Here is a 17441-nt window from a genome sequence, read left to right on the forward strand (position 1 = left end):
AAAAGAAAAAAAACATAATATATAAACAACAATCAAATTAGATTTAAATCGACAAATAAATACTTTATAAGTGTGAACATGTATATTTAAACACCTCAACATAATGTCTCAAGTGACAATCAAACACTTAACCCATCTTCACTATGTCTCGTAGATATCTGATGAGTATTAACTTGACACAATAATTTTTGAATGTATCTGAATGATTATTTTATAAATTGAAGTGTTCAACTATCGTACAAGAAACAAGAAGAAGTGTCTAGATATTCATACTCAAACGTATTGTGTCTATCCTCGCCCCAACCCAAAAGATGAAATAAAAAAGAAGAGTATAAATAAATACAAGAGGCACCAACTAAATTTCAACAACAATTAAATCCTTCAATTCATCTTTACTATATCTCGTGAACATTTCATACTAATTTGACATCAAAATGTGTGTAAGATGATAATTTTATAAGACAATAATTAACATGTTATCATACTCGATTGCGTTGTGTCCACCCCCACCCCACCCAACCCAAAGAAAAGTGAAAGTACAAGAACCACCAACTAAACCCCATTACGTAGTTCATCCCTACTCCACCCAAAACCCCTGAACACACCTTATCACCATTTCCTCAATTTGAAACTACTTCTCCCTCCCCTTTCTCTTCTTCCCCAAATGTTCAAGAATTCATGACAACTCTACTACCCCCCACCCCCCCTTCACCCCCTTCCTCAACTTCACCATTCCCCTTCACCCAAAATCTCATCTTTAACTCCTCTTCTTCTTCAACCCTCACTTGTAAAGCTACCAATAGCTCATTTCAACCTCACCCCACTTCCAATTCCTCCAACCCCACTTCCTTAATCACTTCCAAGAACCCATTTTCAGCTTCCCCTGACAATACCCTTTTGACCCTTTTGCAGCAGAGAAAGACTGATGAAGCTTGGTTGCACTACACCAAGAATCTTGATCAACAACTCCCAAACCCCACTTGTCTTAGTCGTTTAGTTTCTCAATTATCTTACCAAAACTCCACTATCAGCCTCCGTCGTGCTCAGTCAATCATCCAACGCCTCCGCCATGAACGGCAGCTTCACCGCCTCGACGCGAATTCACTTGGACTTCTTGCTAGTGCTGCAGCTAAAGGTGGACATGTTCTTTATGCTGCTTCTATTATTAAGTCAATGTTGAAATCTGGTTATTTACCTCATGTTAAAGCTTGGAGTTCTGTTGTTAGTCGTCTTGCGTCCTCTGGTGATGATGGTCCAATTGAAAGTTTGGGTCTTTTTTGTGCTGTTACTAAAAGGATTCGTAGGTTGTCTAATCTTGATTTGGTTAAGCATTCGCGGCCTGATACAGCCGCGTATAATGCTGTGTTGAATGCTTGTGCTAATCTTGGTGATAAGAATAGGTTCTTGGAGTTGTTTAATGAAATGAGTGAGTTTGATTGTGAGCCTGACGTTTTGACTTATAATGTGATGATTAAGCTTTGTGCAAGAGGTGATAGGAAGGATTTGCTTGTTTTTGTATTGGAAAGGATACTCGAGAAGGGAATTCCGTTGTGTATGTCAACATTTCAGTCTCTTGTTGCTGCTTATGTTGGTTTTGGTGATTTGGTTACTGCGGAAAAAGTTGTTCAGGCTATGAGGGAAGGGAGGAGGGATTTGTGTAAGATGCTTAGAGAGGGTAATGTGGAAGAGGTGTGTTTGAATGATGGTGATGTGTTTGAGAAGTTGCTTCCGAATTCTGTTAATTGGAGAGATAATGAGCCATCGGAGTTGTCTAGAGTGTTTGAACCGAATTCTAGGATGTATACGACTTTAATGAAAGGTTATATGAATGCTGGTCGTGTTACAGATATGGTGAGGATGTTAGAGGCAATGAGACATCTAGGAGATAGTGAGAGCCATCCAGACCATGTCACTTACACGACAGTTATTTCTGCGTTTGTGAAGCAAGGTTTAATGGATAGGGCACGAGAGGTGCTGGCCGAGATGGTCAGGATTGGTGTCCCTGCTAATAGAGTAACTTACAATGTTTTGATCAAAGGATATTGTCAACAGCTGCATATTGACAGGGCAGAAGAGCTGATTAAAGAGATGATTGATACTGGAATAGAGCCTGATGTGGTTTCTTATAACACAATCATTGATGGATGTATATTGGTAGATGACAGTGCAGGAGCTCTTTCCTACTTCAACGATATGAGAGCGAGAGGTATTGCTCCAACCAAAGTAAGTTACACCACTTTGATGAAAGCTTTTGCCTCGTCTGGTCAGGCTAAGCTAGCTAACAAGGTGTTTGACGAGATGCTTAAAGACCCTCGAGTGAAGGTTGATTTGGTTGCTTGGAATATGCTGGTAGATGCATACTCTAAGCTAGGAAAGGTTGAGGAAGCAAAGAGTGTGATCGAGAGGATGAAAGAAAACGGATTCTACCCAAACGTAGCCACTTATGGCAGTCTTGCAAATGGAATAGCTTTGGCTAGGAAGCCGGGAGAAGCACTCTTGCTTTGGAATGAGATAAAACAGAGGTGTGGAATGGGAAACGGAGAGGAGTCTACTCCGTCTTCAGGCCTCCTCCCGCCATTGGAACCTGATGAAGGACTGTTGGATACATTAGCAGACATATGTGTCCGAGCAGCTTTCTTTAGGAAAGCGTTGGAGATCGTTGCTTGCATGGAGCAACACGGGATACCACCAAATAAGACCAAGTTTACTAGGATCTACGTCGAGATGCATTCAAGGATGTTTACTAGTAAACACGCGTCAAGAGCTAGACAGGACAGGAGAAAGGAACGAAAACGAGCAGCTGAAGCATTCAAGTTCTGGTTGGGATTGCCCAACTCCTATTATGGAAGTGAATGGCGCCTTGATTCAGTAATTGACGATGAATACAAATCTGAGTAATTGAAGATGAAAACACAGATATTATACTTGAATATATATGTAGATTTGAAAGTTTGCTGTGTTATACACAGTTGAAATATAATCTGATACAGCTTTCTACTGGATTCTGTAAGTGTCTCTTCTATCCATGATGGTCAATAGCAATTATATTTAGTGTGTTTTACCAAAGTTCATAAGGTGTATACATCAATTAATGAGTTACATAATGCTGTACTTGGTACTTTCTAGCTCTTTCTTTAGAGCATGGTAAAAGAACCACCTGGGCTTATACTCAATATTTGCTCTCAATATACATGTATTGATTTCTTCAGGATAGCCTAAAATGTCACGTAGTTAAAACTATTTACATGAAAGGAACATATTAGAAGCCAAAACGGCACTTCTTCTCGAAAATAAACAGAATGATACATGATTTAGTTGTGGCCTTAGTGTTGCTCGACTATCCTCTTGACCTTGATGTTTGTGAATAAGATGAAGATAGAACCTGCATGAAAATGATTCAAGATTAGGAAAACCCAAAATTTGACAGAAAAAGAGTTGTATTTTCACATTAGTAATGTCGAGAGAATTGAGTTCCAGTGATTAGATGGAGGATGACGATATAAAGGCATATTAAGTGTGGCTGTATAAACTTCATTCTCAGTGCAATTTGGTTATCTATAAATATGAAGGCCAGATATCACAGTACCTGATATGTTTTGGGACCCTTCTTTAGTAAATAACCAACACTATTAAGATTATCCACGAATGTATCGATATCTGGAACCATTAATGCAATCCGATCAGCCAGACTATATATTTCCTGAAAAATAGATACTGTTAATAGGGATTTTTCTCGTTCATGCATTTGTACTTTTGCCATAAGATATACAATGATGAGAAAGATGGCTTACAGAAATTGAAAAGCAATCCTTTTGCTGCAATTCTGATTGCTTATGCAAGGCACTCAAAAACCGTTTTGCTTCTTTCTGCTGACTCATTCCCCCACTTCGTCCAAAATCCACAAATCCATATTCGTCAACATACTTATCGTATAATGATTCTTTCATTATTTCCACAACATCCTGAGAATAGAGAATACATGATTAGAGGGTATTGTACTAGAGAAATTCGATGATAAAGATTATAGCAGGTCTTGATGATTTTGGGAAGATTGTTAGTGAAACAATTTACCAGAGCATCTTGCTCAGTTATCTCTTCTCTTAGATCTACTCTAGCTCGAGCTCCTGCTAACCTTACCAAGCTCTCTAATTGCCTTGCTGTTATTGGTGTACCATCACCGGACGTATTATGATCCCTCAACTTCAAGTAAAACTTCTGCAAGATTTCTGCTGCTGGTTTTGTCATCCTTGCACCAAATGACAAGAAGATAAATGAACGTTTCAAAGAGTAGCTAAAACTTTCAAACATAAAAGGAAGCGCATTTGACAACCTAGGAAATATATAAGTTCTTGCATAAGCAATGTATTTACGCAGAAGAGGGGCAGGCAATGGAACAAAACCACCGTCTTTCTTAGGGTCAAGTCTCAGCCTTGCAACTAAAGAACCCTGCTTTGTATTCATGTCAATTTCTCCAACATCCAGCGAGGCTGCAAAGAAAAATTAAGAGCAATTTGTATAAAAATATTTCCCGCTGAGATAATGGTTGGCAAAAGGCAAACCTGTACATAACCGTTTTGCGACTGGTGGCTGCTCTACACTCTTTGCATGAAGCTGACAAGGAAAAGCTTTAAATCATGCAATTTTTCACATGAATAAACTCTAAATGATAATCATATAATGGCATCAACTGATAAATTTCAATCCAAGTTGTATTGCATGTTAATATGCATGAAAGAAAAAGGACCTTTTCCTTGAAGAAGCTAAAGAAAATGATGCTAAAAGTAGCAGGGGAAGTGACAGGATTGTTTTTGTTCGTCAATGATCACCGAATCTTGTTCTTTTTTTTTTCAATGATTCACCTAGTCTTACCAAAAATAACTCAAGGATAGCATCAACTAGCTATTTCCATTGAACGAGTGAATTTTGATAGTGTTTTCATACTGGTCAAGCAGAAAATGTTAAAGAAATTGATTACTTAAATCTGATGGGGTCAAAAAAGAATTATTCACTGCAACAAGAATTGTCTCCATATAGCAAACAAGGATTTGAGGAGCGATGTTGACAGTTGGATATTTCTTACCAAGTTGATCAATTTTCCAACTTAAACGAACATTTGCAGAAAGGAGTGAGGACACTTACTGACATAATATGCTCAGAGAGTCGCTTGTCCAGCACCTCATCAGGTTTATCAAGTAATATGAACACCAAATCAAAACGTGAAAGCAAAGCACCATTCATCTTCAAGTTCTCATTCACAGTTTTTGCACGGCTGCAAGAATTTTTTCACACATTACCACCACAGAGTAATATATATAGCTTTTAAAAGACCAATATGTAATGCAAGTATTCCCATGATCTAAGTTTACATAATTATATGAGATAGATTCTTCTCCTTTCTTCTTTCTCCTCTTTTAAGTTTCTATCTTCTTTCTTCTCTTTCTTCTGTGAGTTTCACATCTAACCACCAGTCTATCCTACAGCTCCTTAAGCCCTGAAGTGAGACTAAAAACGTGTTGAGCACTTACCTTGCTTAATGAGTACTTTAGGGTCGTCATAAAGGTTCTAAGGCATGTCCTCTTCTGAAGAGGCAACACTAAACAATTGATACTTTATTGTAAAAAAAATCAATTTCTTTGTTCATCTATTTGTCATTCGTGCCTATAATTATTAGTTTTGAACTAAACATATATTTGTATAGTTTTTGCGCTTAAAGCCCCAGCGGACCTTAAAGCTTTTCTGTGCCTTTTGCTTTTGATAACACTGCCAGAGATGTTACTGAGCAATTACAAATGTTAAAACACAAGTGTTCGTGTTTAGCTCTCTAGTGTAACCTAAGAAATGTATACAAGGAGGATAGCATGACTTGTTGCATGAGGGGATACACCCTCTCCTGTAATGTTCAGCATTGTCTAGTGCTTGGCTGCTTTCTTTGCTTACATAACCAAAAAAGTGGATCTAAAGGCATCAATTATCACTCAACCAATCATCCATAACATTCAAATAAAAAATATGCAAGTTTTTCATAATACTTGTAGTGGCCACCAACAGGGTTTGCTGCTGCTAAAACAGATGTTCGCGCTGACAAACTTGCAACAAGTCCTGCCTTTGCAACAGAGACGCACTGTTGTTCCATAGCCTCCAATAGGGCCTAAAGTATGGAAAAATTAATTATGTCCTGATCCTAAGTGTGAAGTACCAGTTGACAGTATAAATCCGTTTAACTAAAAAGACCTGATGTTCAGCAGACATTTTGTCAAACTCGTCAATGCAACATAATCCACTATCTGCAAGAACCATAGCACCTAACCATGCCAAAAAGCAACAAAAACAGTATAATTTAGCATTTAGGGACCAAGATGATCACTATAACCAATAACTGAAGCAGTAATTTCTCTTAAAACAAATTTCTAAATAGCATAGCTAGACAAATTTACAGGTAATTCCTGATTTTCCTCAACCCAGAAGGTGAGAAAGGACACTATCAACCATACAAAGTAGTAACCAATATAACAGCACCTGCTTGATTACAAGGAACTATACTAAGTTCAACTTCTTTTTACTAGACACACCCTTCCTCAGGATATAAATAAATAAGGATTCTCATAAAACAGTGATACCACAAACATTCATTTTAGTTACCCTATGTTTCTCTTTAAAATACATTGCATTGAATATAACCTTCTGCAAAAAGATACATTGATTGGTGGATTTCCAAAATCATAGTATTCCCGCACTAAAAAAAAGGAGAACATTACCTGCTTCAAACGCATAGTCACCGGTCAAAGGATCCTTGACAACAGCAACAGTAAGGCCAGCATTAGTTGTTGCATTACCACAAATATATATGCCACGGGGAGAAATGGAAGCTGCCGCTTGAAGTAGTTGACTTTTACCCAATCCAGGATCACCTAATAACATAGAAACCAGCTCTAATCAAGTTAGCTTGTACAATTATGTGATGTATTCAGATAAACAGATACACTTGACTTCTTAATAGATATTTTAGCTTCAGAAAAATGCTAACTTATAAGCTAAACCGCTTTCCCGAATTTATTTCCAGCAGGACCAAAAGAAGACAAGGTAGATAGCCACATACCGACAATTATTATGTGGATATCTCCTCTCACAGGAACCTTATTCTGATCCATGGAATGCTTCCGTACACCACCAAATAAAGCTAATGTAATTCCCGCTACACAAAGAAGAGGAACAAAGAAAAAGAGGAAAGAGGATCAAGTTATCTATGTACCTGTAGCATGACCACTTCAAACAGCTCATGCAAACAAGACAAATTCTGCCAAACACAATGTAAACATGACAAAGGAAGAAATGTGATAGTGCTTCAATTGTATGTGTGTCTTTTTTCCATGAATCACATACCAATAATTAACATATGAAAAAATGTGGCAAGAGTTTCAAGATACATAAACAACCAAGGAAAACACTTAAGAAGTGGGAAAGGAAAAAAAAAGATGACAAGAAGTAAACAAAGAAAGTAAAAGGTACAAAAATCAGGTATCTTTGCATGCCTAATTAGAGAGTAATTCTGAAGAAGGGAAAGACCCTCAGATATGAATCACTCCATTATATTGACAATTTGAGTTGATCGTAGTATGATGACAGTGGGCCAAGCAGGGCCATTTTATCTACTGGTTTAGGACATACCAAAAAGACCCCAAATGACATGGTACAACCCTTCTTTTAATGAAGTGATTGTGTTAAAAGGCATCAAGAAGATACAGGTACACTGTGAATCTAGTTGATATCTATTTTACAGTAGAGGCATATATCACCAAATGAAATGGTATTCAAACTGGAAGGCATTAATACTGTGTCCACATTCAAACAGCCTTAACCCGGAGGCTTACTCTATGAAAAGCCAAACATATAACAAAAGGATTGGATACAAAGACCTCAAATCATCTTCTAAGACTCTCCATTTGATATATGTCCTAAAGCAAGCACGTTAGCTCTTGTTCATCACCATGCAGCAGGGTACACATCAAAAATTTAAGGAATGATAGCTTACTGAAAAATAATGATAAAACTCATCCCAATGATTATTTATACCTTTAACAAGCTCATGACCGTAGATCGAGGGGCAAACAGATTGAAGTATTTGTCGAAAGACATCAGAACCGTGTTCTTCAGAAAACTTAACAATAAACTCCAAATCCTTTGGAGAGAATGAGTATAAATCAAGTAGGTCTGCAGCTCGAGCATTAGGGTTATCTTTTGAACCCTCAGGCATTGACTGAGACTTCGAGTTTGTAATAGAAACTACTTCTAGGTACAAATAATAAAGTCCTTGATTCTTGCCTTTCGACTTTCCTGCATTTACCAAGGTTCGCATACAGTTAACATCTGACATATATAACCAAAATTGAAGTATATGGCAGCAAATCAAATGCATAAATTTTTTCCAATCTGCAACATTATCAATGTCACTGGCCTATATTTTTCCCGAGTGCAACAGAAAGATTGGTATAATGACTTTTCTCTCCCAGAAATCAATTCAGGCAAAGGCTATACAGCTGTGATTTCTGACTCAAAGTAGGGATCAAAACATAACTAATTTAAATATCATTTATTACAAGGCACTCCATCAATATATCAGTTTGAATGAAAGAAAGTTCCATTGTGTTATATGTAACCAGATCATGGAGGACTCATAAGTTGATCTACTTAATATGCGTTCTTAATGGACAAGTATATTATGACATTAAACCTTCTTTTCCTAAATAATAGCTCATCTAACAAGAAGGATAGCTGGAGACTCTGTATGGTCACTGGATCAACATTAGCTTAAACGTTTAGATGTCATCCATCCAAGACTTGAAGGCTGAAGCAAACACAGAGAAGAAGCATTCATACTTAATGCATTATAAGAAATTTCAGACAATGCATTATCTTTTGTTGCTCACCGTCTGTGCAAAAAGCATTGGCACTTAATAACATAGATCCAAAATAAAAGACAAGAACAAATAAGTAGATACTTCCTTTAGACTTGACTCAAGACTGCTATGTTTAAAGACTTCAAGCAATAGTAAGAATAAGCTACAAGATTCACTGTTGTTGATGATATTACAATTCTACATCAGCTTTAAGGCCTTTAAATGAATATGATGCTTATTTCATATCAGTCAGGAGCTTTCGTCTGAAGAACGTGACTCAAAATTTTATATTTTTAAATGAAATTAAGGACCCATGCATGAAAAACAACGGTCAGCACACTTTATCAACTTTCTCTTAAATTTCTCCCTTATATATTTAATTTGAACAGGGAACCATATGTTACAGTCCGATAAAAGAAGGCTATATTTGGTGTTCACATATATCATCTAATTTAATGGAGAAAATCCGGCGTAACGCATTTTTTGCTGCGCTAAGACAGAAACAACTTACATTTATGGCTCTTAAACGAAGTCTGCTTTCATTTCTCACGATCTATATCAGGGACGTACTCGCTTCTCTCTACATATACACACACGCGCACGACATATATAGCATATATATGTATCCTCATCTCGAGCAAGAGATGGAATGGAAGGAAAAAATTAGGAGGGTCAAAAATTTTGCTCGTAAGATGCTGAGATCTACATTCGTAAGTATGAAACTGTTGTTAGAGAAAAACAATTCAGATTATTTGTCCAAAATATTAATAAGCTCACAAGTAACAGGATAAGTAACTTAAATTGTTTTTTATAGGTGGAGGAAAGATATTCATGCTATCCAAACACATCTATGTCGCATTCTCTATATAATCATTTACCTCCTCCAATATCCATGTAATTGTTAATCACCCTAATAATACCAGTGACAGTCACAATATCCCCAGGGATGCATGCATCCACAAGATCTTCAGTTAGTTCACATTCAACAGTTCGAGGTACCCGTCCCTCTTCATGATGTTCAGATTTCAGCAGCTCCTGAATTCTAGGAGAACATAGATAACTTACAAGATAAGAAATGAACAGTAAAAAACAGAGAGTTGAGAAGAAGAATAGAATAATAATATTTAGTAACATATGTTACCCAAAAAGTATGATATAAAAAGATGTTGAAGTACAGTCTACAGACATCAAAGGAAGAGGAATTTACCTTATTTTCTGAAAGTCTATAATTCGAGCTGTAGACCTTATGGGATCAAAAGTCCTACATTTACAACCATGCAATTCACATACTGGTGGAGGTGAAAATTTTCCATCTGGAAAGTCACGAGTAATACTGGTTCCACACTTAGTACATACAAAACACATTTGCATCACCAGAGGCTTAACTGTGCTAACTTTTACCACTGTACCACGTACAGAGACAAGCCTATCTATCATGTGAAAAAAACATACTAAGAATCTAAGCAGCATTAAGCTAATTGATCGATAAAGAGCAAATGTAAAGTGGAATATCATTTTTACCTATATAAGCAGCTTTTAGGTTCTTCAATGCAATCATTGATTGAGGATAGTTGTGGAGACGTATATTTATCTTCACAAAATCATCAAAACTGTCATCCCCCAATTTCATAAAGTAAACCTGCAAGCAGCAGGGACAAAACGATACAATTAAGATAAAATAACATAAATATGTGGAAAAATTCTGTACTACCTTGTGTAATGCAGCACTCATACACAACAGAGCATCTTTAGATTTACTCTCTAAAATTGTATAAAATTCTTGGAGCTCACAAAGTTTTCGGAATTGCTGAAAGTCCAGTGGCAATAAGAACATGCCATCAACCTCCTTCACCTGAATTAATAATTCAGTGTCATTCTTTAATCTGTAACTTACAATTCTAAAAATCATAATTTACCAGCAATTGAAACATGCTTGTACGCTAAAATATTACAATAATATCAGCAAATCAGCCATTTTCATTTACTATTAGTACTGTACTATGCCATAATTGTCAGATATAGACTCCAGTGGATAACGTTCTCAATTCGAATACTCCAGACAAGAAACATCAAACAGTGTAAGAAAACCCTCCACAAGAAGAAATAAGAGATTAGAAGTACACCAACTTTCTGAAACAGCAAAAGAGTCCTTCAGTTCACAAACTTTTTGGACTTTAAAAGTACATGACAAGCAATATGTGGCATCATCTCCTTCACCTACAAAGGTAGTTTTAGAGTACAATGGAAGGGTTCACAAGAACCAATAGTTTTTGCCTAGACCTTGTATAAGCATTAAGAAATCAACTAATATCTACATGTACTATGACTGTGAATCCAGTTATTATAGTACTTGATTTGAGATTGTTGTAGGAACCAATAAATTTAAAAAAGGCATAATGCATAAATGTGTCCTTCAACTTGGCTTCAAATCACATTTATGTCCTTCAACTTTGAATGTGCACAAATAGACACTTCAACTTATATAAAGTTAACAAATAGAGACACATGTCCTACATGTCATCCTGCATGTCATTTTTTGTCCTACGTGGTGTCCTACTTGTATTTTTCCATGTAGGACTCATGTGTTTATTTATTTAAAAGTTGGATAGTTAAATTGTCTGTTTGTACATTATGAAAGTTGGGGGTCAAAGTTAAAATTTGAAGCCAAGTTTAGGGTCCAATATATGTATTATGCCTTTAAAAAAAGTGGATCCATCTCTATTCACCTTGACTTAGGACCCGCCTCTCCATAAAAATCATTCACTTTATTTGAAAACTGTCGTTTGGTGCATTTTAAATTTGGCAAACAACTTATAACCTGTTTCCGACTCAATTTTCACTTTTGAAGTTGCATTTAAGTTCAGGTATTAACATTATTCCAATATTCCTTACAAAACGTGTAAACAAGCACAATTCCATTTTCAACTCCAACTCCAAATAAAATGAAAATTATTTGGAAATTATGGCCATTAGCATATTTAATAATTCAACATCAATCTTTGACCTTCATTTTCAGTTACTATTAGTGGTTATCCGGCAACTAAAAAAAGCTTGGAAGAAGGAATATTACATGGAAAGAATCAGTAAATCAACAATTTCCTTTGCTACTAGTATGAACTTCGCTTTTATTCACAGTAACAGATATAGACTCCAATCGTCCACATTCACCATATGACATCTAATGCAGAAAACAGTTCACAATTGTTTGAAAGATAACAACTCAAAAACACTACACAAAAAGCAAATACTCGGTGTATGGAGTACAACAGTCAAATCATCTTATTTCCTAGTAAATTCAGCCAGCCATTTCACAATTGTTTGAAACAAAACAACTCAAAACACTACACAAAAAGCAAATACTCGGTGTATGGAGTACAACAGTCAAATCATCTTATTTCCTAGTAAATTCAGCCAGCCATTTCACAATTGTTTGAAACAAAACAACTCAAAAACACACCTAAAGTATCCAGATCTTTTTTGAGTTTCATTCCTGGTGTTTGAGTTCACTATGCCAATTATAACAAACTATTCATCAAAACACATCTTAACTATCAAATGTTGCTCTTTCCTACACTGAACGTGGTGATATTTTATATAGGAAACTCACACAACTAACTTAAGATATTTTAGATCTGTTTTCAACCATAAATCACTCGACTCTCCAAAGTAAGTAATCATAACGTGTCTTAGAGATCTCACCTGAGAAACGAATTGTTCACCGGAAGGAGCAGAGAAGAAGCGAACAAGCTCAGAGGCTAATCGGAATTGAGGGTCACCGACATGGAAATCGACACCGGGGAAATAAACCGACAGTGCTTTACCGAGACCGATCGGCGTCGTCAATTTCTGTTGAATCTTCCCGTTCACCGCCATTTCTCCGGTCATGGGGTGGCGATTGGACCGTACAAAGCTCTCCGAGGGGGGAAAAAGGTTCACGATAGTTTTGGCGGGAGAAGAATATAGAAACGAAAAATGATTAAAAAAAAAGTAATAAATTATGGAGTATATATATTTACTATTATTTTTATTAATAAAATATATATTTCTTTTTAATATAATAAATAAGTAAAAGTGTACCACGAAAATGCCAACAAATAAAAAAATATATATTTGAATTCTTTCTTTTAAAATAAATAAAAATAGAGGGTGTATTAAGGAATGAAATCCGAACTTTAGGACAAAGACTATTTCCTAGAATCGCTTGTTACGAAGAGGAACGACAAGCTTAACAATTGAATTAATCGAAATTTAATACGTGAAAGTGTTAGCTCGATCTGAATTGTACCTAAAATAGTGTTTTTGATCATAGCCCTAAAATATTCTCGAATAACTATTCACAATATGTCTTGAATTAGTATTGTTTCGATATTATAAGATCTACTCTAATGATTATAGTATCGTTATCACATGATTCTTTTTGTGAATATAATTTATTTTCTAAATGAAATGCACTAACAACGATTCTTGGTCTAACGCTAATCATTTTTAAGCCTAGCACTAAAGCTAGTTGTAGCTTGACATTATTTTCATATTATATCAAATACGTAAGTAAATTATCTCGTAAAAAAAATATATATCTTATATTTACTTGTAAAACAACAACATTATTAAGCTTTAATATACAAAGGGATTAACAATCTTCTATTTATTCTTCCTTATGTTCTTACTTGTTTGTAGTGTTATGTTATTTTTATACTTTTAAAGTCTAAATTTTTATTAATCTTACTCTCCTCATAATTTTATTTGACTAAAATAAAAAAAAATATTAAATATAACGAGAAATTATATATTATCTAGTAAAATAATATGACATTTCAAAGATATAATATTGTATGATATTATATGGAAAAATCCTTTCGATCGAAAAATTTGACCAGAATGGTAAAATAACATATTTCACACCACGTTATTTTAGCTTTTTGAACATTTTACCCTTTTAATTTTACTACTTTTTAGTTAAAAATGAAAAAATATATATATTTTAAAATAAAAAGAATATTATAGATTTTTAAAAAAATTGGCCATTTAAAATTATCCAATATTATATTTTTAAGAAATTTATGTTGTACCGTACATTTCTGAAAAATTTAAAGTTTTGTGCATAAATCGCGTTGAGAAACGCGATTTACTCTTTAGTTAAGGTTTCGCTGCATTTCTTTGTTTTTCCTCTTAAGTGCATTAATTGAATTAAAAAAGTGCAATATTTTCCATTATTATACAAGACTTTATTTTATTGCATTTATTTCACCACTTTATTTAATTTATTCTCACATAAATATACATACATTTAATAATATTGAAGATGTAATGTGTAAATTCTCAATCAAATTAAATTTTTTTGATTTTCAAAAAATGAAATGTATCAGATTTTATTTAAAATTTTTATATTTATTGATAAAAATTCAAAACTAATTTTACGTTATATTTCAAATTCAAAATATAACTTATAGTTTGTTTGTTAGCTCACTTTTAATTTCATACCAAATAAATATAATATATTTTAAAATTTATGATACGTTTATATTGTATGCATAATCACTTTAGTATATAACACATTCAGCATACTATTGCTATAAATTATAGATAAAAAACATTATCACTAAAATATATAATTATTTTCCTAACTAGTATGGTTATAAAAGGGATTTGTGTCATAAGGGAAAATTATGCGGTTAAACAAACTTATACTCATCATAACTATGGTTTTCTATAATTATCACTTGCGATTAATATTATACATTAATTATGTGGGTTGACTTTGAGTTTGTATAACTAGCCACGTTTGTATATGTATAATTCGTAATAATATACAAATATATATGTATAATATATCATTATCTAATTGATATACATATACAATTCACCTCTCTCCAGCTCTTTTCCCCCTCTCGCTCGCCTCTCCTCCCTCTATCAATCTCGCTCGCCACTCTCCGCTCTCTCCCAATCGCGCTTGTCATATATACAAGTTCATATGTATAATATACAATTATTTAACCAATTTACATATACAATTCACTCTCTTCCAGTCTATATCTTCTCTCGCTCGCCTCTCTCCCAATATCGCTTGCCTCACTCTTTCTTCTCCCGTTCTCGCTCATCTCTCTCCTCCCTCTCCCAATATCGCTTGTCGTATATACAAATACATATAAATAATATACAATTATCTAACCAACATATATATTCAATTCACCTCTCTCCTACTAATTGTCCTCTCTCGCTCGCGTCTCTCCTCTCTCTCCAGTCTCGCTCGCTTCTCTTCTTTCTATAACATGTAGCTACGAACAATAATTATCAAATTATAACTATGAAGAGTAATTAGGCTATTTTTTAGTGATTATGAGAGTTCTTCTACACGTAAATTAAAGGGTGTGTTTGGTAATTGCTATGAAGCCAAATATATATTATATGTCAAAAAAAATTATATATTATATAGTAAAATAATATAAATATTAAAGGGTGTGTTTGGTATTTGGTATGAAGCCAAAAATACATTATATGTCAAAAATTTTTATATATTATATAGTAAAATAATATAAGTTTCCCAATATATAATATTGTATGATATTATAAGAAAAAAGAAATTCTCGCCAGAAAATGCATTAATTTAATTTACAATATGGTACCAATTTTTTCCATGTTTAAACAAGACTTTACTTAATTGCATATATTTGACCACTTCAGTAATTTATTCTCACATAAATACACATACAATTAATAACTTTACTATGCCAAATTTAATAATGAATATAGATATAGAGATTGTTTTATATTTTGTTATTTTTTTATAATTTTGTGTCGATTACCTTTTTTTGTGTTGAGGATCCATCGAAATGACTTTCTACCTTAAAAATATTGGGACAAGGATGGTATACTACCCTGATCAAAGGGTACTTCTGAGATTACACTTAATATGTTATTAATTGTTCTTATTACTTAGCTTAATATGTTATTAGTTGTTCTTATTATTTTTCTGTCATAAATTTTCATACAATTTAAGTTTTTTGATAATCAATTATTGTAACTTATACTAGTATGTTATATATATTGAGGAACTTTCACATATAGCCATTCGAAAAATAACCTAATTACTTTCCATGGATATACTTTAATAATTACAATTTGTAGCTACATGTTATAAGAAGGAGAGAGAGAGAGGCAAAGAGTAGGAGAAAGATGAATTGTATATGTATATCGGTTATATAATTGTATATTATACGTATGTATTTGTATATGTCTCAAGCGAGATTGGGATAGGGAGGAAAGAGTCGAACGACATTGGGCGAGGTATAGGTGAGCGGGATTAGGTGAGGCAGGAGATTGGTGAGCGAGATTGGGAGAGGGAGGAAAGTGGCGAGCGAGAGAGGGCAGATAGTGGTGAAGAGGTGAATTATAATGTAGGGGTGGGCATAAACACCGAAAAACCGAAACACCGAACCGAACCGAATTTTTTTAGAATTTCGGTTTCGGTATTTCGGTTTTCGGTTCGGTATTCGGTTTAATTTTTTATATTTTTCGATATTTCGGTTCGGTTTTCGATACATATTAATTTTTTATATTTTTCGATAATTATTAATATTAAATATTTTTTAAAAAAAAAAAGTAAAAACCCTAATACCCTACTTTTGACTCTTTCTCTTTCTACCAGATTTTTTCAATTCACTCCTCATCTTCTTGACTTCTTCCTCTTCATTTCTCTCTTCCTCTTCTACTCCAAGTCTCCAACCACTCTTGTCTTCCCTGAAGCACCGCCAGCCACAACAAGGGAAGCAGCAGCCAGCAGCACAGCAGCAACCAGCCGCCGCCCGCCAGCAGCACAGCAGCAGCCAGCCACAGACAGCAGCAGCCAGCCGCCAGCCGTGACAACACTCAGCAGCAGCCAGCCGCCGGACGTGCAGCAGTCAGCAGTCAGCCAGCCGCCGGACGTGCAGCAGTCAGCAGTCAGCCAGCCGCCGGACGAATTAAATAGGCCCATTAAAAAACCGAACCGAATTAATAAAAACCGAACCGAATTAACTCGATACGCAATTTATAAAAACCGAAAACCGAAAAAACCGAAAAAAAACCGAACCGAACCGAAAAACCGAATGCCCACCCCTATTATAATGTATATCGATTATATAATTGTATAATATACATATGCATCTGTATACAAGGCAAGCGAGATTTGAAGAGGCGAGTGAGAGAGGACAAAGAGTGGGAGAGAGGTGAATTGTATATGTATATCCGATATTATATTTATGTTGAACCGTGCATCTTTGAAAATTTCAAAGTTTTATACATAAATCGCTTTTGTGAATATGCTTTAATTAAGGTCTTAAGGACATTTGCTCCATTTCCCTGTTTTTTCTCTTAATTGCATTAATTGAATGTACAAATTAGCCTACATTATCCATTATTATACAATAACTTTATGTTATTGCATATATTTCACCACTATTTTAATTTATTCACATAATAAATATACATACATTTAATAATTTACTATGCCAAATTTATTAATCAATATAGATATAGAGATTGTTTTACATATTGTTATTTTGGTTATTA

At 34.6% G+C, this 17441-nt stretch overlaps 2 protein-coding genes across 5 annotated transcripts; one reads left to right on the plus strand and one right to left on the minus strand.

Annotated features, from left to right (window-relative positions):
• Positions 1-56: 56 nt before the first annotated feature.
• Positions 57-3173, plus strand: LOC104649090 (pentatricopeptide repeat-containing protein At3g09650, chloroplastic). The gene has a single exon (XM_010327718.4). The coding sequence runs from the start codon at positions 679-681 to the stop codon at positions 2896-2898; it is 2220 nt and encodes a 739-aa protein (XP_010326020.2). The 5' UTR covers positions 57-678; the 3' UTR covers positions 2899-3173.
• Positions 3027-12872, minus strand: LOC101257594 (probable DNA helicase MCM8). Of its 4 annotated transcripts, XM_069289229.1 has the most exons (17): positions 12594-12866; positions 10606-10746; positions 10416-10533; positions 10102-10324; positions 9773-9936; positions 8071-8331; positions 7097-7192; positions 6756-6908; positions 6232-6302; positions 6030-6148; positions 5140-5269; positions 4560-4611; positions 4331-4487; positions 4072-4246; positions 3792-3962; positions 3587-3700; positions 3027-3382 (listed from the first exon to the last, which is right to left on the minus strand). In XM_069289229.1, the coding sequence occupies exons 1-17, from the start codon at positions 12777-12779 to the stop codon at positions 3338-3340; spliced, it is 2376 nt and encodes a 791-aa protein (XP_069145330.1). In that variant the 5' UTR covers positions 12780-12866; the 3' UTR covers positions 3027-3337. The 4 variants fall into 4 exon arrangements, 3 of the variants coding, with proteins under 3 accessions (XP_069145330.1, XP_010326021.2, XP_069145331.1); XM_010327719.4 differs by having other exon boundaries at positions 4072-4487; XR_743083.4 differs by having other exon boundaries at positions 3245-3382; positions 3587-3714; positions 4072-4487; positions 12594-12872.
• Positions 12873-17441: the final 4569 nt, after the last annotated feature.

Source organism: Solanum lycopersicum, chromosome 9 (assembly GCF_036512215.1).
Source record: "Solanum lycopersicum chromosome 9, SLM_r2.1".
Classification (NCBI taxonomy): Eukaryota; Viridiplantae; Streptophyta; class Magnoliopsida; order Solanales; family Solanaceae; genus Solanum; species Solanum lycopersicum.

What these genes read in the sequence shown, in the direction of transcription:
- LOC101257594 (XM_010327719.4), bottom strand. Translation starts at nt 12,779, where the DNA reads ATGACCGGAGAAATGGCGGTGAACGGGAAGATTCAACAGAAATTGACG. An exon ending in ATAGACTTTCAGAAAATAAG is followed by an intron (nt 9,937 to 10,101) that starts GTAAATTCCTCT and finishes ATGTTCTCCTAG; the next exon opens with AATTCAGGAGCTGCTGAAAT. An exon ending in AAATGTCTGCTGAACATCAG is followed by an intron (nt 6,149 to 6,231) that starts GTCTTTTTAGTT and finishes TCCATACTTTAG; the next exon opens with GCCCTATTGGAGGCTATGGA.
- LOC104649090 (XM_010327718.4), top strand. Translation starts at nt 679, where the DNA reads ATGACAACTCTACTACCCCCCACCCCCCCTTCACCCCCTTCCTCAACT.